The sequence below is a fragment of the Danio rerio genome, chromosome 12, assembly GCF_052040795.2.
Source record: "Danio rerio strain M-AB ecotype USA chromosome 12, GRCz13ab, whole genome shotgun sequence".
In the NCBI taxonomy this organism is placed as follows: Eukaryota; Metazoa; Chordata; class Actinopteri; order Cypriniformes; family Danionidae; genus Danio; species Danio rerio.
In genome coordinates this window covers 47,320,756-47,345,000 of record NC_141032.1, presented here as the reverse complement: position 1 = coordinate 47,345,000, position 24,245 = coordinate 47,320,756, and the positions used below count along the sequence as shown (strand labels likewise).

Genomic DNA, 24,245 nt, shown 5'->3' with positions numbered 1-24,245 from the left:
ATGTGTATTTTTTAAAAATATGAATATCAGTGTGTTTCCCTTATGAATTGTTGATTTTTTTGTTTTTTTTTAAGCTTAAAATATTCTTTAGACTAATTTTCAGAATTATTATTGTTTTTGTTCTCCATGCTTTATTTTTTTTTGTTGTTTAATGTTTATTCACCTTCATTGTCATTACCTTCAGTTCATAGTCATTTTTGAATAATAATAATAATAATAATAATGACAATAATAATAATAATAATAATAACAACAATATATTGTTGCATGTTTAAACTTTTATACCATGTTTATCTTAAACCATCTTATTTAAGTTTATTTAAATTTAAACTTAATTCTCACTCCATTCATAGTCATATATTCTTAATAATTTTTCTTCTGAGCTACATCTTCATCGATGTCATCTTCATTGTCATCTTTGCCGTCTTCAACATCTTCACTGTCTTCATCGTCTTCATCTTTGTCTTCGACGGCGGCTTTGTCTTCGTCGTCTTTGTCTTCATCTCTTTCTTTTTCTTCTTTGTTTTTCTTCGTCTTTGTCGTCTTCGCCTTTGTCTTCATCATCTTCTTTGTCTCCTTTTGTCTTTGTTTTTGTCTTCATTTTTGTTTTGGTCTTAGCCTTTGTCTTTATCATCTTTGTCATCGTCTTGTTTTCATCTTCTTTGTCTCGTTTGTGTCCTTTGTCTCCTTTGTCTTTGTCGTCTTTGTATACATCATCTCCGTTTTTCTTTGTTGTCTTCATTTTCTTCGTCTTTGTCTTCATTTTTGTCTGTCATCTTATTCTTTGTCTTCGTCTTTGTCTTTATTTATGTCTTTGTCGTCTTTTTTGTCTTCGTCTTTGTCTTCATTTTTGTATTTTTCGTCTTTTTTGTCTTTATTTATGTCTTTGTCGTATTTTGTCTTCGTCTTTGTCTTCATTTTTGTCGTCGTCATATTCTTTGTCTTCATTTTTGTCGTCGTCGTCGTCGTATTCTTTATCTTTGTCTTCATTTTTGTCTTCGTTACCTTATTCTTTCTTCGTCTTCGTCTTTTTGTCTTTGTCATCTTATTCTTTGTTTTTGTCTTTGACTCTGTCTTCATTTTTGACGTCGTCGTCTTATTTGTCTTTGTCTTCATTTTTTTCTTCTTTACCTTATTCTTTCTTCGTCTTCGTCTTTTGGTCTTTGTCATCTTATTCTTTGTCTTCGTCTTTGTCTTCATTTTTGTCTTTTTCGTCTTCTTTGTCTTCATCTTTGTCTTCGTCGTCTTTGTCTTTGTCTTCATTTTTGTCTTCTTTACCTTATTCTGTCTTCATCTTCATCTTTTTGTCTTCGTCATCTTATTCTTTGTTTTCGTCTTTGTCTTCATTTTTGTCTTCGTCATCTAATTCTTTGTCTTTGTCTTCATCTTTGTCATCTTCGTCTTTGCCTTCGTCATTGTCCTAGTCTTTGACTTTGTCTTTGTCATCTTCGTTTTTGTCTTCATCATCTTATTCTTGGTCTATGTCTTCATTGTTGTCTTTGTTACCTTATTCTTTCTTTGTCTTCGTCCTTGTCTTCATCATCTTATTCTTTGTTTTCGTCTTTGTCTTCATTTTTGTCATTGTCGTCTTATTCTTTGTCTTCATCTTTGTCATCTTCGTTTTTGTCTTCATCTTTGTCTTCATTGTCTTCGTCTTCGGTGTCTTGGTTGGTCTCGTCTTTGTCTTCATTATCTATTGCTTTGTTGTCCTCTTCATCTTTGTCTAGTCTTCATTGTCTTCGTTGTTTGTCTTTTTCATCGTCTTGGTCTTAGTCTTCGACTTCCCCTTTCTCTTGTTCGTCTTCTCCTCCTTTTTCGACATCGTCTTTTTCTTCTTTGTCAACTTGGTCTTTATCTTCGTCTTCTTCATCATCATCCTTTTCTTCTTTGTCTTTGTCTTCTTCGTTTTCATATTTTTTTCTTTGTCTTCATCTTCGTTTTTTTTCGTCCTTTTCTGAACAGAATTTTTTTATATACAGAATTTTTGTCCTATATGGGATGCCTAGCTATTATCTGACAGTTTCAATCATAATAAACGCAAAACCTCCCTGAATTATTCTTAAAATTATCCTTGCAATGGTGCTCTTAGTTTGATGTTATGTGATTGCATTGGTGGTGCATGTGTTCTGTCAGTGTGTTTCTTTAGCCTCACATTGCAGGCTTGTTTGTACCTGTTTGCTGAATTTCTAAAGTATACAGTAGACAAACTGACTGAGCATGATAATATCTCATCTCTCCATCACTCTCTCTTCCTCGTTCTCTACTTCTGCTCCAGAACTCAAGCATGTCTTTTTTTCTGTCTCATTTCATACCATCATTTCGACTCATTCTAGTTCTGCAGGATGCCTTCAATCCTCATCTGACCCAATGCTTTTGTGAAGATCTGCACTATAAATCCAAAACACATCGCAGGAAGTGCTGGATCTCACAATGGAACGCATTTAATTGTTCATTTTCGTGCAAACTAACTAAAATATAGCCTTTTAAACACCATTATTTAGCTGGAATTCGGCTTAGATTAATAAACTAATTCTGTTTCAGCATCAATGATGATATACTACTGTATACTAGGGATGGGAAGATTAACCGATATGTATCGATACGCGGTCATGCGCATGCACGATGCGAGTGCATCGGTAGAGCAGCAGAGGATGAATGAAATTTTGGAAGCAAATCGAGATGCATCGTTTTTGCGAGATGCATCGGTTTTTCCAAGATACAGCTTATATTTTTAATATATAATGTATTTTTTATTTATTAACAAGTGTTGTCAACCTGTTTTTGGCGCATAATTTAATCGACCTACATAAAGTAAGCCTTAGCAACGGATTTGCGGATGTGTACACTTACACTACAACTGTATCAGGTGTGCGGATGAAGCTAGTGGTGCGCCCTCAGAAAGCGCGAGAAGCAAAACAAACATTTTATTCCCCACTGAGTTTTAAATCTAAAGTATGGCAACATTATGGATTTAAGGATGGACGACATGACAGGACAGATGCAATTTGCAAAAGTGTGCCGCGCATCTGTAAAATACACGGGCAGTACGACTAATCTGAAATCTCACTTGAAGCGGCGCCACTGTGTTGTTGAGAAAGCTCCATCTTCCAGTGGACCTCTATTCTGCCGCCCTATGCGCGGATATAACTGAGGACGCGCGTGTGTCGCGGACCTCTATTCTTCCGCCCTATGCGCGGATATAACTGAGGACGCGCCGGTGTTGCGGACCTCTATTCTGCCGCCCTATGCGCGGATATAACTGAGGACGCGCGGGTGTCGCGGACCTCTATTCTTCCGTCCTATGCGCGGATATAACTGAGGACAAGCGGGCGCTGATGGAGGTGTCGCGGACATAACTGAGGATGCGGGTGGTAAGGGGGGGTGTTGCGGACGCCGCCCTCTCTATACTGCCGCCCTAGGCGGCCGCCTAGGTCGCCTCTATGGACGTGCCGGCCCTGTTCATCTGCAAAGATATTAAGTCTAGTGTCACGGAGAAAGAAGGTTTTGAACACCTCCTTCTGTTAATTTTTATTTAATTATAATAATAATAATAATATTAATAATAATAATGATAAAAATAATGGGCGTCACGGTGGCACAGTGGGTAGTTTGACCACCTCACAGCAAGAAGATTGCTGGTTTGTTATATTTTTATTAGCCTGTTGTTTACAGTGACAGTGATGTTTCAAAGCAGCATAACACTGCTAGTTCACGACCTTAAGTTTTGAATAATCAGTGGCACAATATCTTTGTAAAACTTGTTTTCATAGTTGAAAAGTTAAATCACAATTCTTGTTGTGCAATGCTAAACCTTTATGTTGAAAGAGTGCAAATATATATATTTTAATATATATTGCACTTATACATTCTGTTTATCTTGAAAATACTTAAATAATATGTGCTATATGTTCTAAAATGGCCCTCTACTGTAAACTGACACTCTGGCTCTGAGAGAAAAGCCAGTTTGTAAAAAAAGTCTTGGTTTTGCTTGGTTAATAAATAATCAAACTCATTCAATGGCACAGCATCCTCTTTCACATCATCTCATAAACTTGATCTAATTAGTTAGTGCTGAATTATCGCATCGTATCGTGATATGAGTGTGAATCGTATCGTGTCGCATCGCAATATGTCACAAATGTATCGCTAATATATCGGATCGTATTCTTTGTATCGAGATGCGTATCGGATCGGCATTATAGCTTAGATGCCCAACCCTACTGTATACACTCAATGTACTAAAATATAAATACATTTGTAACGTAATTTTTTATTTTCCTATTTACTTTAGGTGAAGTTTAAACTTTAAACACGTGCAGTACAGGTGAATTGGTGGAGCTAAATTGTCCATAGTGTATGTCAGTGAATGAGAGTTTATGGATGTTTCCCAGTGATTGGGTTGCGGCTGGAAGAGCATCCCTTGTGTAAAACATATGCCGGATAAGTTGGTGGTTCATTCCGCTGTGCCGACTCCAGATTAATAAAGGGACTAAGCTGGAAAAGAATGAATGAATGAAGGTTTCATTTCTATTAATGATGCTTAGAGTATTATTTGTGAAGATTATTGACTACTATTGTGATCGGTGACATAAGCTGTGTGGGTACCAGCAGTAAGCAGTTGTATTACTTGAAACATTTTACATACTACACTTTTGGGGCATTTAAAGCAGGCTTCTGTGATTTAATTGAAGCTGGAAACTGTTATTTCTGTCTCTCTCTTAAATTGGGAGTCTTTTGTTGTTTCTGCTGACTTCAGATGAGTGTGATCCGAGAGCTTTATCTCTTCTACAAAAGCCTTGTTACAGGAAACAAAGCTCATGATGTTTTCCTCATTACATTCCACGCTTGGATATACGGGCTTGTACATGTTAGTGTGTTTCTTATTTCTTTGAATTGTATTTTTTTTCTGCTCTAGAACGGGTGCCCAAACTCAGTCCTGGAGGGCCGGTGTTCTGCATAGTTTAGGTCCAACCCCAATAAGACACACCTGGGCTAGCTAATTAAGCTCTTATTAAGCTTGCTAGAAATGTCTTAGCAGGTGTGCTGAGGTAAGTTGAATCTAAGCTCTGCTGGACACTGACCCTCCAGGACTGGATTTTGGCAGCCCTGCTCTAGAAGTGATGGTGGAGTAACACTTGAATGAGGTTGTCTGTCACAGTGATGACACTTGTGTTTATGGCACAAAAACAGAAAGGCTTTTCTGTACTAAATATAAATAAGCAATCTGTTATAAGAGGTCTGTCGGGTTGAATGTTTGAAAATATTCACTTTTTCCAGCAGGAAGGCTTTTTAGATATTATTTAGCATTTATTCAATTCAAAATAGATTTTGAATTCAATTTAATAGATTTTTTAGCACTTCCTCAAATAATCTTATATAGTTGTACATAATACAATATTATTTTATTTTATTTTTATATATTTATAATTTCTTAATTTTTTAATTTTCAGTTTTAATTTTTTTTAATTTTTTTATTCAATTGATTTTTTTAATTTTAATTTAATTAGTTATTTTTCATTTAATTATTTTACAATTTTCTTTTCTTTTATTAATTTAATATTTTTTTAAATGTAATTATTTTTTATTAATTTTTAAATTTTTTTTACTTGAATTGAATCAAATTTTAAATATTTATTTGTTTATTTTATTTTTAAATTTCTTTATTTTTTAATTTATTTAATTAGTTTATTTTATTTAATACATTTAATTTCTTTATTTATTTTTTGTTTTAATTGAATTTTATTTTTTTGCTTCCTTTATTATAATGATCTCTTTCTAGTCATAATTATTTAATTTTTTTATTCTATTAACTTTTTTATTTTATTATTTGATTTATTTTTAATTTGATAAAAAATTAAATAAAACTTCAATAAATAAAAGTTCATATAAACAATTTTATTCTATTTTATTTTAACATTTATCTAAATTATATTTTAAAATATTATTATATACACTATGTGATAGGTGTTTTGACAGCATGTTTTCGTTATTTGCTAGGTTGACATTATAAACTATGGCCAACAATCCTCCTTCATCCTGTAGGTTTTATAGGATGTTATTCAATTGTGTGAAAACTGTAAGCTCAATTGTTTAGAAAATTAAAGCACAGACTTCATTCATTTATTTCTCAAGCACAAACACCTAAAGCTGAGATGCGCCATGAAGTTTAATACTCCGAGTTACTAATAAACTGCAATATGGAGCAGACTTTAAAGTGACCCTGAAAGCCAGGCTAAGAGAGAGACGATACAATCCTTTTATTACCTCAAAGAAAATCTGTCGACCTCAAAGTTTTATAGAAACCCTTCCTGGCTAGAAATTGATAGAAGTTTTGCTCAAGCACCATCATTGTGTCAGCCGTTCGGTTAGAAATACATTTCTGGTGTACACCCTCGTCTTTATTCTCTCCATCTTTTGATTCCCAGTGTCCTTTTTCCTCCTCTACTGAAGTGTTCCTGCTCTCTGTGCTTTGGGCGGCTCACGCAACCTCCCGGTAATGGCCAGTTATTTCCTGACTGGAGTTATTCCTCCTCCTCACCTGCGGCCAGATTTCTGAGATTATTTTATGATTCCTTTTGTGTGCTCATGAGTCTGTCACTCTGTGGCTTCACACACATCTCATTCTCCGCCATTATCAAGTGCTTTATAACTGCATTTCAAAAGGCCCTCTGAGGTGTTTCTGTGGTGTAGATACTGGTTCAAATGGCAGGCAGACTATAAACTCACTGACCCATTTACTCACTCACTGACCGACCCACTCACTGACCCATTGATTCACTTACTGACTTGCTCACTGACTCACCCACTAACTCATTTACAGACCCGTTTAATCACTGATTCACTCACTGAACCAGAGATGGCTGATTTCCTCACTGATTCACTCACTCATTTATTCACTGACCAATTTACTCGCTGACCCATGTGCTCACTAACTAACACTATTCACTGACCCATTTACTCATTGATTCACTCACTGACCAATTCACTCACAAGCTTGCTGATTTACTCATTGATCCAGTCATGACTCGTTGACTCAGTGATTCACTTACTGATCACTTTTACTCACTGATTCACTTATTTACTCACTCATTCATTGGCTCACTCACTGATTCACCCACTGACTTAATCACTCATCTGTTTACTTGCTCATTTACTCACTCACTCACTGGTCACCTTACTGGCCCATTTACTCATTTACTTCACTCATTTACTTCACTCACTTACTCACTCACTCACTCACTCTACTCTACTTTAAATTCACTGGCTCATTTACTCTCATTTACTCACTGACTCACTCACCGACTTTTTACTCAGTGATTCATTTACTTACTGATTCACTCTTTGACCCAGTCATGACGCACTCACTTATTTACTCACTGACCCACTCATGATTCATTTACTTACACATTAACCTAAATGATTCACTCAGTCTCCTATTTACTCACGTATTTACTAACTCAAGTCAATGATTCAACCAGTGGGTGAATCAGCGAGTGTTTACTCACTCACTCACTCACTGGTCAACCGCTGGCTCATTTACTCTCATTTATTCACTCATTTAATGACTCACTTACTGACCCACTCACTGACCTATTTACTCACTGATTCACTCACTTTCTAATTCACTCACTGATCAATTTTCTCATGCACTCACTCACTTACTGATTCACTCACTGACCCACTCGCTGACCCATTTACTTATTGATTCATTCACTTATTGATTCACTCACTGACCAATTTACTCACTGTTTCCCTCTTACTGACCCACTCACTGAGCCATTTACTCATTGATTCACCCACTGACCTACTGAGACCCATTTACTTACTCATTCACACATGCACTTATTTACTCACTGATTCACTTACTGACCTACTCACTGAATCACTCACTGACCAATTTTCTTATTCACTCATGCACTCACTTACTTACTGATTCACTCACTGACCCATTTACTCACTCATGTACTCACTGATTCACTCACTGACACATTTACTCACTGATTCACTTACTTACTGACCTACTCAATGACCCATTTACTCACTCATTTACTCACTGATTCGCTCACTTATTGATTCCCTCACTGACCCATTTACTCAGATTCACTCACTTATTGATTCCCTCTCTGACTAATTTACTCATTCACTCACTTAATGATTTACTTACTGACCCATTTACTCCATGATTCACTCACTTACTGACCCACTCACTGACCCATTTACTCACTCATTTACTCACCGATTCACTTATTGACATATTCACTGACTAATTCACTCACCCACTTACTTATTCACTCAACGATTTACTCACTGATTCACTCTTACTGACCCACTCACTGAATGATTCACTCACTGACCCATTTACTCACTCATTTACTCACTCACTGACCAATTTCTCATGCACTCGTTTACTCGCTGATTCACTCACTCATTTACTCACTGAATCACTTTGACCAATTTTTTCACTGACCAATTTACTCACTCATTCATTCACTAAATCACTCACTGACCCACTTACTCATTCGCTTTCTGACCCACTCACTGACCCATTTAATCATTTCCTTACTACCCCATTAATTCACTCACTCATTCATTGATTCATTGTTCATTTAACAATTCACTTGTATTTTCACTCACTGACCCATTTACTCACTCATTTACTCTCACTGACCAATTTAAGCACTCAATAACTCATGCACTCGTGTACTCGCTGATTCACTCACTCATTTACTCACTGAATCACTTTGACCAATTTATTCACTGACCAATTTACTCACTCATTCATTCACTAAATCACTCACTGACCCACTCACTCATTCGCTTTCTGACCCACTCACTGACCCATTTAATAATTTCCTTACTACCCCATTAATTCACTCACTCATTCATCGATTCATTGTTCATTTAACAATTCACTTGTATTTTCACTCACTGATTCACTCGCTCTTGCAATAATTCTCACTCGTTTTGCCATCTGTAGTTATTCCTCCTCATTGCCCATGGCCAGATATATCAGATTGTTTTTCATGATTCCTTTTGTGCGCTTCTGACTCTATCACTGAGTGACTTCAATAGAGCTTTGCACATCTCATTCCCTGCCATTATGGAGTATTTTACAGATAACTGCATTTGAAAAGCCCCTCCGAGGTGTTTCTGGGGTGTAGATACTGGTTTGGAGCTGCAGCTGGTGTCCACATACGGCTCAATGGGCTTCATTCAGTCGCAGCCAGAGGGGATGAGAGGCCAGTGAGCGTCTGCTTTCTCTCTCGGGACGTGGACGTCTCTCAGGACCCGCACTTCTGTCAAAGAGCCGTCTCATGCTGCACTGATCCTCTTTGTGTCTCTCTCTCTTCCTCTGTTTACGCTTCCTTCAGCTCTGATCCAAAACCTAGTGAGCTGCGGAGTTAAGAAATGTTTTTATGCATCAAGTGCACGAAAAAAAAAACTGTTCCAGATTCCTGACAGGGACATTGATCTGCCTTTTATCTTGTTTTGGACTACCTTAAGCTTTTTGTTCATTCACTCACTGACTCACTTGCTTATTTACTTGTTCATTTACACACCTGGTCATTCATTGATTCATTGATTCATTTGTTCATTTTTTTAGTCAGTGATTCTTTAACTAGTTTACTGAATTACTCTCTGACTCGCTAGTTCAATAAATAATTGATTCATTCTTCACTCACTGACTCACTCATTCAGCAATTCATTTACTTGCATAAACAATAATTCCCTCATTCTCAAACACAAACAATAATTCACTCAAATATTTATTCACTCGCTCACTCTTTTGTTCACTTTTTTGACTCACTCATTCACTCACTCGCATTTAATAATTCAACCACTTACCTCCATGAAAAGTTCTCATTCCTTCACTCTCTCACTTGTTAAATTATTAATTATTTAATTATTTCATTCACCACTTAATTTACTGTATTTGTTCATTCACTCACTTATTTGTTCACTCACTCTCTCATTCAATTATTCACTCACTCAATTTGTCCATTAATTTGCTCACTCATTAATTTACCTATTCATTCACTCAATTTTCACTCACTCACTCACTCACTCACTCACTCACTCACTCACTCACAATAATTTGCTCACTCATTAAAGTACCTGTTCACTTCATTCATTCATTCATTCATTCACTTCTTACTGTTTACTGTTTGTTCATTCACTCACTCATTTGTCACTCACTCACTCTAATTTAATAATTCACTTACTCAGTCACTCAATTTGTCTATTCATTTTTTCACTCATTAATTTACCTGTTCATTCATTCAATTTTCTCACCCATCCACCCACTCAATAATTTGGCCATTCATTTGCTCCCTCACTGATTAATTTACCTGTTCACTTACTCGCTTGTTAAATCACATTCATTCATTCATGCATTCATTCATTCATTCATTCATTCACAATAATTTACTCATTCAGTTACTGACCCACTGCTCACTGATTAAAGTACCTGTTCACTCAATCCCTTACTCAATTCACTCACTCGCTCACCCACTCAATTTTTCTATTCATTCATTCACTCACTCACTAATTCACTTTTTAATTTACTGTATCTACGCACTCAATTGTTAAATCGCATTCATTCGCAATAATTTACTCATTCAGTTACTCACCCATTCACTCAATTTGTTCACTGTTTAAAGTACCTGTTCACTCAATCACTTACTCAATTCACTCACTCGCTCACCCACTCAATTTTTCCATTCATTCACTCACTAATTCACTTGTTAATGTACTGTATCTACTCACTCACTCACTCACTCACTCACTCACTTGTTAAATCGCATTCATTCGCAATAATTTACTCATTCAGTTACTCACCCATTCACTCAATTTGCTCACTGATTAAAGTACCTGTTCACTCAATCACTTACTCAATTCACTCACTCGCTCACCCACTCAATTTTTCCATTCATTCACTCACTAATTCACTTGTTAATGTACTGTATCTACTCACTCAGTCACTCACTCACTCACTCACTCACTCACTCACTCACTCACTCACTCACTCACTCACTCACTCAGTCAGTCACTCAGTCAGTCACTCACTCACTCACTCACTCACTCACTTGTTAAATCGCATTCATTCGCAATAATTTACTCATTCAGTTACTCACCCATTCACTCAATTTGCTCACTGTTTAAAGTACCTGTTCACTCAATCACTTACTCAATTCACTCACTCGCTCACCCACTCAATTTTTCCATTCATTCACTCACTAATTCACTTGTTAATGTACTGTATCTACTCACTCACTCACTCACTCACTTGTTAAATCACATTCATTCACAATAATTTACTCATTCAGTTACTCACCCATTCACTCAATAATTTGCTCACTCATTAAAGTACCTGTTCACTCAATCACTCACTCAATTCACTCCCTCGCTCACCCACTCAATTTTTCCATTCACTCACTCACTAATTCACTTGTTAATGTACTGTATCTACACTCAATCACTCACTCACTCACTCACTCACTCACTCACTCACTCACTCACTTGTTAAATCACATTCATTCACAATAATTTACTCATTCAGTTACTCACCCATTCACTCAATAATTTGCTCACTCATTAAAGTACCTGTTCACTCAATCACTTACTCAATTCACTCACTCGCTCACCCACTCAATTTTTCCATTCATTCACTCACTCACTAATTCACTTGTTAATGTACTGTATCTACTCACTCACTCACTTGTTAATTTACCTGTTTGTTCACTCTCTCACTTGCTAGAATGTATTGAAATATAGTATTTTTATTTTTTGTTTGGTCACTTATCAAAATGGCAGGACGATTTTAGATTTAGTTTGCACATTTGACCTTAGTATGCAAGATTTAAATTAGTTTTCTTCTTGTGGATTTGTATTGTTGGATGAAGAAACCTATGTTTAGGCGGACTCCTCATCTCCTCTATTTCACATTTTAATCTTCTCTTTTGTAATAACCTGTGGCTGTTGTGCATTATTGCGGGCTTTAGCCACCTGTTAGCCAAGCTTTTGAAATTCCAATCACAGCAGTCTGTGCTGAGCTAATATAATCGTGTGTCTGTGTGTGTATTTCCTCAAATGTGTGTGCGTGTGTGTCTCAGAGAATGCATGGAGGGATGTCATCTGCTGCAGTGTTCCTCCTCCTAAGATAAAAGCTGTATCTGTGGCTGTTTATGACCCGCATGCACATTAGAGACGTGCCACACGTTCGCTTCTCTCCAGACATTACTGATCTCTGTCATCGTGGAAGTGTTTCCGTCTCGGTGTGTTGTTTGTTGTGTAATTGGATTGGCTTCTTGTGTGGAAATCAGAACGGCAGCATATGGGATTTGATGTGCGGATCTGTTCAGAGAAACACGTTCTGCTGCCTTGTGTGCTTTTGAAGTTTTTCGAACATTGTTGGGACGCCGCTTTATGTAGCTATTGAGCAGAAATGCTTCCGCATAACACAAGCTCAGTTAGATGGAGAGAGTTTAATGTGCACACTTTTTAAACCATATTATGTTGTGTTGACTATCACTGGAAAAAGTTGAACTGGAGTTAGGAAGTACTCTGCTGGTCAAAAGATGAAGCTTGTAAGCCTACCCTGGCTTAAGCCGCCTTTCCGTTTAACAAACGGCAAGTGACCGGAAGTCATTCATTTCCAATGGAGAGTAGTCTGGGATAGGGATAGGTAGGGTGTGCAATTAATCGAAAATTCGGTCTTGAGTACGATTTTACTTCTTACGATTATGAAAAAACACGACTCGAGATAAAACGATTATTCCATCATATACTGCCCCTACCGCAATATTCCTGTGTTTATCATTAATCAAACAACAAAACGACAAAGACGACATTAGATGTGTGTGTGCTCTGCTGTCCGAGGCTAAGCACGGCATAGCCTCGAAAGTTTTAATCGAAAGTCTGATTTCGATTTTTGGCTTTTAACGATTCTGAAAAAACATTAATCGAGATAAACGATTATTCCATCATATACCGCCCCCTTTCCAGTTGTACACGTGTTGCTCTGCAAAGCAACCCTTCTTATCCGCGCCCCTTCTTATCTGCTCTCACTTCTGCAGATTTATGTGCCCTCCAGAAACTTGCGTTCTGTGAATAAACGTCACCTTGTGGTTCCATCCCAAAGAGGGAAGAAATCACTTTCCCGAACTCTCGCGTTCAATCTGCCCAGTTGGTGGAATGAACTCCCTAACTGCATCAGAACGGCAGAGTCCCCTGTCTTTAAGAAACGACTAAAAACTCAACTATTTAGTCTCCACTTCCCTTCCTAATCTGCAATTGCCTCTCTGGATATACCACTAACTGTACTGAGAGAGAAAAAAAAAAAAAAAGAACAAAAATTTTTACTAATACTTTCCTTCTTAGACTTTACAGACCTGAAACTTGCCTACAGCACTTATTCATTGTTGCTCTTATAGTTGTGTAAATTGCTTCCTTGTCCTCATTTGTAAGTCGCTTTGGATAAAAGCGTCTGCTAAATGACTAAATGTAAAAGCGCGAAAGAGCACGTGCTGTCGTGTCTAACGCCATCTTAATGTGAGCGCTTTAATGGTACATGCACATTTGTGTCAGAGCGCGGTGTTTAGTGATTATTCATATTAACCATCATTTGTGTAATAAACAAACAAGTTGAGAATCAAAAGACACGCGAAAGAGAAACCATAGCTGCGTCCCAAATGGCACACTATACACTATGCACTCATGCACTATGTACTTATGCACTTATACACTCAACAGGATAGTATATGTATGTAGTGTTGTCCCAAATGGCACACTAATGTTTTTTTACTAAGCGGAAATTCAAACCGTTTCCCTGATGACGTTTGACGGTTGCCAAATCAGTGAAATAAACAACTGAATTATCAGATAATACCTGCCGTGAGTATAACCGCATTCACCATCGGGAGGCGCTATAATCACTCTAGTAGGAGAATTTTGCTTTCACCATCCAAAATAAATAAAGTAATCCAACATGTGCGTCCGATAGCTTCGCCCCTTCCGCTACGTAAGCAAACCTGCAGTCGTTGAGTGCGTGAAGTGTCCATCGTTACACACTTCGTTTTACTAGCTGAATGAGTGCATCATCCGGGTAATTAAAGTGCACTTATTATTTTTAGAGTTTTCAGTGTGAACACACTACTTACACTATTTATACTACAAAATGGCGTAGAATAGTGCATAAGTATGCGATTTGGGACGCAGCTCATATCTGAGCCGCACTATTCTTAAAGTCACAGCTTGCGATATTCCTGCTGCTCCCGACTGTTTGTAGTATTAATCAATAATAAAATCAAAAATACAGTGAAGATGCTTAAAGCACAGTTTAATTTAATAACTCATTTCTAATAACTGTTTTTTTTTAATCTTTGCTATGATGACAGTACATTATATTTTACTAGATAATCTTCAAGATACTAGTATTCAGCTTAAAGAGACACAAAGGCTTAATTAGGGTAATTAGGCAAGTCATTGTATTACAGTAGTGTCTTCTGCAGACAATCAAAAATATATATTGTGCGAGGGGGCTAGCTATTAAAATAGGTTTCAAAATAATGAAACCAGCTTTTATTGTAGCTGAAATAAAACAAATAAGCTTTTCTCCAGAAGAAAAAATATTATAGGAAATACTGTAAAAAAAAATCCTGTTAAACATCAATTGGGAAATATTTATATATAAAAATTAATTCACAGAAGGGCGAATAATTGTGACTTTAACTGATAATCGTTTTGAATAATCATGATTACAATCATGACCAAAATAATCGTGATTATGATTTTTTTCATAATCGAGCAGCCTTAGCGTGGCACACACACACTGTCCGAGGCTAAGCGCGGCGCGCGCACACACACAATAGCATGTGCTCTTTCGCACTTTTAAAATATAAATGATGTGCATCCCTTGCTGCAAAAATTACAGTACAGCACATGCTTTGTCATTTTCACGTGAAACTGAGCTTTGCAGAGCAACACGTGTACAACTGAAAATGGGGCGGTATATTATGGAATAATCGTTTATCTCGATTAATGGTTTTTCCTAATCGTTAGAAGCCAAAATCGAAACCAGATTTTCGATTAATTGCACAGCCCTATGTTGAATGTGTTTAATTGCCAACACAATCTCACGGCAATTCGTAACTTTTTGATTTAGTGGCCAATTTGTATGAATTCCATGATTTCCGCTACATTTATTCTTCCAAGGCAGAGTGCCACACCAAAATTCATCCCGCCACGGCTACATTACAGCTTCTTATTTAAAATATTCGATCGTTTTTTAAGTTGTGGGTTAAAATCTCACCGAAAACGTATTAAAAGGTAAGTGAATAATAACAGCGCAAACTTTTCTGTGACCATAGTAGTGCTGTGCGTTCTGTTTAACCCTTTAAGGTGACGTGCTGACTGACAGACTGACAGGTGTGTGATGCGTGAGGCCAGCAAACACTGCGTAGCTTTCAGTTATGATGAACACAGTTTCCATAATTATACTTTATTTATAAAGGTCTGTGGCTCTACATATGATCACTTTATCTTGCTGGAGTTTTTAGCCGTTTCACTTTACTTCTGGACGCATTAATGCCGCGGTCCGCTTCGCAAGTCTATCGGAGACATTCATAAATATTCCAAGCAAATCTAATAAATGTTGGAGACATACTCGTACATGAACGCACTAAATCACACTTCAGCCGAGTTTATTTGAAGGCGCGCAAAAAAATCAGCACTTGAGCAGCGTATATTTTAGGGCGCGCAAGAAGTTTTGTGCACGAACAGAGGAATTCGTCGCTCAAGCAGAGATTGACATGCTCGTAGGCTATTACATTAATGCGATCTCGAATTAATACTGCGCCCATGACATTTGTCAATGAAATAACGCCACATGTAGTGGTAGATCTGTGTAAAATGCCCAACAGAGTCTGCCGCCACAACTGGAAAAAATCCTAGAGGAAACACTGAATTCGTACAATCTAATTCGTACAATTTTGTGCGACTTGCTCATCCCCCAATGACGGTTGGGTTTAGGGGTGGGGTTAGGTGCCACGCCTCCTTTTTAAATTCCTTTAATCCTACAATTTCGTACGACTAAACTCGTACGAATTAGCCACTAAACTGGCAAAACTTAAAATACTTACGTTTCCTCTTGAGGTCAGGCTGGTAATTGCAGATAAACATGAAGCCATTCAGTCACACTCTTTTATTATCGTTCTTGTATCTGTTCACTCATTTTTCACTTAATCCACTTATTTGATCACTCGCTTTTTTAATGTCTTATTATTTTATGCTTTAAAGTTTTTTTGGGGAAAGTTAGTTTTATAACTGAAGTTTGCTAGGTGAAGTGCGAGCAATTGCAGGCACACGTGAAGCCTTTTTAGGCTCATTATTTTAAAGAGCATGCATTAAAATATATTTGTCATACCGTGCTGCAAAGGTGTTTCAATCAGGCTCTGGATAAAAACTAGCACCAGGAAAGAGATTTCAGAAGAGAAACGACTGCAGTCTGTGTGCGTGAATTCAAAAGAGCCATTGTGAAGTGATCCTGTAATTACTCTTTCTCTGCTGAGAGACTGAATCTTCCACAGAGAAAGAGAGCGTCTAACAGCATGTGTGCGGATGAAGGTGAGCATCCTGACGGAGACAGAAATAGTGTGTGTGTGTGTGTGTGTGTGTGTGTAATTCACCCTCACAGGTCTCGCTCTCTGTCCTGTGCTGTCTGTCTCTGGAGTCATGTGCTCGTTCAGGGTCACTGAGGGAAACACTACAGCACAGATCACACTGCATGATGAACACTCAATTCTGACAGATGGACACCTGAAAACAAAAATATGTACTGTTGAAGTCAAAATGATTAGCCCTCCTTTTTCTTTTTTCTTTTTTTTTTATATTTCCCAAATGATGTTTAACAGAGCAAGGGATTTTTTCTAGGGATGCACCGAATATTCGGCAACCGAAATTAATAATAAGAAAAAAGGCTGAATAAATTTTGCCGAACAATGACGTTTTTAATGGCGCGAACAAACCCGCGTAGATTGAGAGGGCAGCCAATTGTCCACCCGAAGATGTAGAGGTGTCGCATACGAAAGTGGAGAGGGCATTGGATGGCGGATGGGTGTTGTGGACAAGTGAAGAGCCGGGGGAGGTTGTCGTGAGCAAAAGTGAAGAGGGTTGGGGAGTTGCTGAAGAAAGTGAAAGTAAACATCCGATGAGGAGGGGGATTGCTAAAATGAGGATTGCCTGTTTTTTTTATTATTTTTTTTTTTATTATTTAATTAATTTATTATTATTAATATTTTTTTGCTGTAGGAGTCAATCTATTAGCCCAATGACGAAACTAACAGCATGGTCGAAGGTTTAATGCATAAGCCTTTTCTAGTGCTTCTGAAAAGAATTTTATTATTTATTAGAATTTATTTTTATTCGTTTTTTTAGCTCCGAATTAAATCTGACTCCAATTTCAATGATCCTAAAATTTAGATTGTATTTCTAATTGTAAGAACGGATCACATTCATCATTTATGATTTAATTCAGAGTTTTGATATTTTCTGAGGTCCGATATTCTAATTGTACGTTCATTAGGGACCAACATCGCTCAGAGTTTCACGCCCCGGGTTTGCGCATCTTCTCACGGACAATATGTAGACACTCTGAAAATAGTCAGAGGATGCAGGATTAACTATATTTGAATAAGCTGGTCGCATTAACGCTTACCTAGTCTTAAAAAAACAGATCCTTAGCCAAGCCCAGACAACTTGCTACTTGCTACTTCTAGTGGTTAAATGATTAAAAGGTCTACATGTTATAGGCTCTCAATGGCTACGTATAATCAAATGTGCCTATTAATCAATTCAATTATGCCATACAATAAAGGTAATGAAGACTCCTCTAATCTACTGGATACAATGAATTCGCAAAACTCTAGAATTAATCAAAACATAACATTTTATTTATCGGGTAAAATTGTATTCTGCCAATTACATAATTAATCATCAGGAAGCCAATTCAGAGATGAGACTAACAATATAACATCCATTAATCAAAGATAAATCAAAGAATTATAGATGCATACCTGACCAGAGAAGTACATTGCAGCATTAGTCTCAGAGATGCTGCAAGGGGGTGTCTTTTTACAAGATCTCCCCCCGTCCTAAAGCACATCTTACCTTTTATACTCAAGTCAAAACAAACATAAATTCAAGACAATAGAAGTGTCACAGAAACCCTGGCCTGGTGAATTTGAGGACTTAACCATCTCTGAGGAGGGAGAGCATCTTATCAAGATCTTATAGAAGTCAAAAACCAAATCCACATATACCAGTGAAATGTTACTGTAAAATTAAGACCACTTTACCAATCACACTGAGACATTTAAAATGATACCAAACATGAATATAGTGCTGCAAGATACACCATGTTAAAACCTTGAACATTTTATGTGAAATGTGCTCTAATCAGAAGGTAACATAAGGGTCAAGAAGGGGGGCTTGGGGTGAAAGTAAAGGATGCATTCCTGCATTCTTCCCTGATGTAGTGTAGCTCTGTTTCTCCAGCATGTGTTTGCATTGTCAACAGTGATTTGAATAGAACAGTGGAACAGTTGGTTTCTTCATCACTTCTCAGATTAGAAAGTGCATTGGAACATTGCATCTTGTCTCATGAAATTCCATAACAGTTCTCAGGGTCTGATATTTTGGATCCTTACATTGCCTAAAATAAAGATCACGGTTTTCTGACGATTCTGTAGATATAAAATAAAGGTTAATATGAGTGGGTTATTATAATTGTTATTATCAAACATGTGGTAAAACAGCAATCGGCTTTGTGTAGCTGTACTGTTGGTTAAAATGCTCAATTTTGTATAGACTTGGAATGGTGGACTTGAACTTGACTTTAGATTATGATTTTAGATCATTTTCACTGCTAAGAGCGGTTCACTTCCCGTGCGGCTCCCAAACGATCAATCTGTGCCACAAACTGAACGTTATTTACAACATTATTACCTGTAATTCACAGCCTATGCAGGTTCTGTCGCCCTCCTTGTGGTAACAGCTGACGGTCAGCTCACGTAACGTGTGATTTTTGCGGTCACAAATACATTACATGAAGACAGAAATGACATTTTTGGGGTAAATTATATCTTATAAATACAGCATGTGACTCAACACCGTTTGGAGGGTGTCCACGTTGCTGAATAAAGTATGTAAAACAATGTGAAGACTTGTGCGGCCACCATTGCTTCTCTCCTGAATGTTACGATTTAAAAGATGTTAAATAAAGGGAAGAGGAGTAACATTAGTTTTTGGGTGAAACACATAAGCAACCACACAACATCTATAAATAAGGGACAAAACCAAGACCAGCTAATTGCAATAAAGTGATTTTATTTACAAAAATAGTGATGATAATGAATGCCAAAAAAAAATGTATATAGAAAGATTATTAAATATTTACAAAGAGACATTGAATTTCACAGATAACAAATGACATAAGATGTTTGACCAGATATGGGAGAGTTGGAGAAATGAGACGCGGGTGGCATCCAAACAATAAAAATAAATAAAACAAAAACAATCTATTTGGCCACAGCCATATCACCCTGCAGCCCAAGACCGGTTACTCACTGAAGCTAAGCAGGGCTGAGCCTGGTCAGTACCTGGATGGGAGACCACTAGGGAACACTAGGTTGCTGTTGGAAGTGGTGTTAGTGAGGCCAGCAGGGGGCGCTCAACCTGTGGTCTGTGTGAGTCCTAATGCCCCAGTAAAAGTGAAGGGGACACTAAACTGTCAGTGGGCGTCGTCTTTCGGATGAGACGTTAAACCGAGGTCCTGACTCTCTGTGGTCATTAAAAATCCCAAGGCACTTCTCGTGAAAGAGCAGGGGTGTAACCCCGGTGTCCTGGCCAAAGTCCCTCTATCGGCCCTTATGATCATGGCCTCCCAATCATCCCTTTCCACCGAATTGGCTCTATCACTGTCTCTCCACTCCACCAATAGCTGGTGTGTGGTGAGCGCACTGGCGCCGTTGTCCTGTGGCAGCCGTCGCATCATCCAAGTGGATGCTGCACACTGGTGGTGGTGTGGAGAGACCCCCCTCATGATTGTGAAGCGCTTTGGGTGTATTGCCATACACAATAAATGCGCTATATAAATACACATTACATTACATTACAATCTCTACCCTATCTATCCAAAATAAAAATGCAGAAGTTATTGAAAAGAAATCTTCGCGTCTATTACGCACTACCTAACCTACGCTAATCTCTGATGGGAAAACAAAAAGTACAGTGGGTGGAGCACGCCCCTTACCTAGTGTGTAATACAGAGATATTCAAGCTACTTGTGCACAATGTATGTCGCACGACATTCTTACCTGTCCCACTCTCCAACCTCAGATGCGCATGACACCAACGGTAGACAAATGGAGAACAAATAACGGACAGATACCAAATTGTAACACACAGTAGACATATATCAAAAAAAAAAAAAACACTGACACACAGCACAACACAGAAATTCAGGGCCTCCAGAGTAGCGTCCTGTCACCACTTTCATGCCACGGTGGCAGCGGCGGGATTGGAGACCTTGGGTGACGTCAAGGGGGGCACGGCTAACAGCTGGGCAGCGGTAGCCAATCGGAGCCACTGTATAGGTGGAAGCGGGAGAGAGGTAGAGAGCAAGCGAGCACAGAGAGAGAGAGAGAAAGAGACTAGCGAGAAAAAATATATATAAATAATAATCACGCAACACAGAAATGTACAGGAATGTAACACTGAACTTGAAAATATGATGGACAGAATCATAGAAATGCTGAATTAAGATCATCTAGGGGGTCGAATCGAGATCGCGATCTTTTTACGAACAATTGTGCAGCTCTAGCATGACCTTTTCTCCTTTTGCCTAACTTTAGGCATCGTGTACGCCAGAGTGTTGTGCAGTGTACACATTTTACTGCTTTTCCCTCTCAAGTTAAGTGTTTTGAATGAAGATGTGCATTTCATGGTTTCATTATTTGATATCTAACTGCATTTTAGCACTTTGTCAATGCTCCTAGACTATGAGGACATATTTTTGTCAGTTTTTTTTGTAAGCATAACATACTAGATAATGTGACCTCAGACATGGTAAAAGAACAATCACTGAAATCTCTTTATTGACTGAAAACCTTCATGTAAAATGCGTTGTGATCGATTTCTGTTTTGTTCAGGGTTTATTGTGGAGCTGCTGTTGTCTGTTATTGGTCAGTTATTGCACTGGCACACCATCAAGATCTCCGCTATGCACACTATACTCACTAGAGTGTTATGTTCTTTGTCCTCAGCCGTCTACAACTATGACGCTCGCAGTAACGAAGAGCTGTCCTTACAGATCGGAGACACTGTTCACATACTGGAGACTTACGAAGGTAAGAAAGACGCTCACTCACTCGCACACGTATAAGTTTCTTATTCTCACACACACACACGCACACATACACTTGCTTATGTAATTAATGAGGAGATGTCATGATGTCAGCCGGCAGCTAGCTCTCTGCAACTCTCACATGGTCGCCCACTGAAGCTAAGCAGGGCTGCGCCCGGTCAGTACCTGGATGGGAGATCACATGGGAAAACTAGGTTGCTGCCGGAAGTGGTGTTAGTAAGGCCAGCAGGGGGCGGCCAACCTGCGGTCTGTGTGGGTCCTAATGCCCCAGTATAGTGACGGGGACGCTATACTGCTCAGTGAGCGCCGTCTTTCGAATGAGACGTTAAACCGAGGTCCCGACTCTCTGTGGTCATTAAAAATCCCAGGATGTCCTTTGAAAAAGAGTAGGGGTTTAACCCCGGCATCCTGGCCAAATCTGCCCACTGGCCTCTGTCCATCATGGCCTCCTAACCCTCTCCATATCATAATTGGCATATCATCACTGTCTCCTCTACACCAATCAGCTGGTGTGTGGTGGATGCTGCACACTGGTGGTGGATGAGGATACCCCCCCCCCATTGTGTAAAGCGCTTTGAGTGCCCAGAAAAGTGCTATATAAATGTAAGGAATTATTATTATTATTATTATTATTATGATTTTAATATTGCACAAACTGTATATTTTGTCCTGTAACCCTGCCCCTACACCTTTTTAAAATAGTTTTCGTGCTATTTTGTTTACTAAGTCCTTAAAACCATGTTAATGTTTTAATCCATATCATTTATTCCCTTCAGGGACACACACACATCACTTCATATATTGCTGATAGTGTTGTGGAAAAAAATTCTGGTCTGCAAAATATTATAAGTCTCTTAGTCGATGACGAAGTCTGAGATCTCCGAAGTCTGTAGGAAAAAGACGTCTTTTAGTCTTTTAAAAAGTCCACCATCTGCCACTTTACCAAATGATCAACTAGAAGTCAAATTATTATTTGTTGCTCTGACAAGTGGGATTAATGAAAAGACTTATGCCATATATACTATACATCTATATTTATACTTCCGCTACCCATCCATATCTGTCGTCTCTCTCCACTTCCAGGCCTTTCTGAGCACAAATGTCCTTATCAGAGCTCCAGAACAACCTCTCTCTCCAAAAAACACACAGTTTAGAGGCAAATGATTTGTTAGTGCCCAGTGCCTCACTTCATATCTCCAGGAGATTTATGAAAGCTGTCTTTCATAATCTCTGAATATTGTTTTGTGGATGTGCAACAGGGACACGGCGGCGTCTCTCTGTAATGCAATTGTTGATATTTTCCTCTGACTGCTGTGATATTTCTTGCTCTTCTCAGGATGGTATCGAGGGTATCGGCTGAGGAGAAAATCCAAGAAGGTCAGTTTGTTTTGCTTTTCAGTCATCATTCAGCAGGCCTCAGCTCGTTTGGGGATTTCTAATGGCTTTTCTCCGTTTGCAGGGTGTGTTTCCGGCTTGTTATATTCATCTGAAGGAGGCTACGGTTGAAGGCAGCGGGTCAGTATGTTTAAGCAGATGTACTGAATGAGGAATACAAGTGCATACATGTTGGCATTAGTATGTTTCCTCATGGTCTTAAAAATCTTAGCATTTTAGATTTGATAGTGTGTTTACGAAGTCTAATAGACACTCATGAGTGTTGTGTGAGACTAAGAGTAATTGGAGTCGTGAGCAGAGCCCGGTCTAGATTTCATAACAAGTGTTTTGATGACTGATGCTGGTAATTAGTTTTCGTTGGTATGAATGACTCGAGGACCTCAGAAGCTTGTTTTAAGCGGAAATTACTGACGTGAATAGAGCGAGACGCAGTTAAACAGCCTATTGTTTCCCACACAAGTGATATTCTCAGAACAACACAAGAGTTTATTGATCTGTCCTCGTTCATACATTTTCTTCTTTTTCTGTCACTGATCTTTATACAAATACAAGACTAATTGACCTAATTTAGCTGATGTGTTTTTAAGAGGAAAGTCTAATTGTACATGGTATTTTATTTTCTTAATTAAGCTCAAGTGATCTGTCTGAAATGTTAAGTATGAATCATGCTACATTTTCTTCTTTAAAATTGTAAATCAATTTGGTTATATATTCTGATTAAAATGGATTATTTAACACATTTTTTTTGTACAAAGTATTACGTTATTGTTAGATTATTAGCTTTAAACACATTAGCTTATGCACAGTGGTGCTCTGCGCATGCGCAAAGTGGTCGGGCACCAGGGGGAGACTATGGCCTCGTTTACACTAATGTGTTTTAGTTTGAAAACGCATAAGTTTTGCTACGGTTACGCCATCCGTCCACACTACGCCGGAGTTCTCGAGCGCCGAAAACGGAGCGTTTCGAAAACGCTGGAGAGGCCGTTTTCATTCTGAAACGCTGCTGCTCCGTCTCAGTGTGGATGGGGAAAGACGGAGACATCTGAAAACGGAGGCGGGGCTGCAGACATTCGCCTCTCTGATTGGGGCTTTTCCTCAATATTAAGTAGCCTAACACACAGTTCAGTCGTGAATCTTCTCCGTGTAAGTTCAGACTTCGCAAGTTTGATCAAGGCTGCATCTCTTCTTCTCAGTTTGATATGGAAAACATACCGAGGACACGCGTCAATCTTCACAGGGAACAGTGTACTTTATAACTTCATTCACATCACCCTGGCTACGTTGTTTCACTTTCTCAACAATAAAATGTAAACTTGATATAAGGAACTGCCTATTTTTATTTTAATATTAACAACTTAACAGACAGCAGATATGTTAAGGCGTCCTGCTGCATATATGAGCGTCATCTTCACTGTGTGGATATTTATAA

The 24,245-nt window shown here is 38.3% G+C and overlaps 1 protein-coding gene and 1 long non-coding RNA gene across 8 annotated transcripts in view; one reads left to right on the top strand and one right to left on the bottom strand.

The window, feature by feature from the left end:
• dock1 (dedicator of cytokinesis 1) overlaps nucleotides 1–24,245 on the top strand; it is a 502,920-nt gene that overhangs the window by 39,137 nt on the left and 439,538 nt on the right. For all 7 annotated transcript variants that reach the window (XR_015944908.1, XR_015503568.1, XR_015503567.1 and 4 more), the window contains 3 exon segments: nucleotides 21,321–21,404; nucleotides 22,758–22,798; nucleotides 22,881–22,936. Coding sequence is in view for 2 of the 7 variants with exons in the window: in XM_087275372.1 (XP_087131498.1) it covers nucleotides 21,321–21,404; nucleotides 22,758–22,798; nucleotides 22,881–22,936 (181 nt within the window). In the remaining 5 variants the exon portion in view is untranslated.
• LOC147841571 (uncharacterized) lies at nucleotides 7,867–11,354 on the bottom strand. Its single transcript, XR_015504692.1, has 3 exons — nucleotides 11,272–11,354; nucleotides 10,232–10,512; nucleotides 7,867–9,919 (listed from the first exon to the last, which is right to left on the bottom strand). It is a non-coding gene; the product is annotated as an uncharacterized LOC147841571 (long non-coding RNA).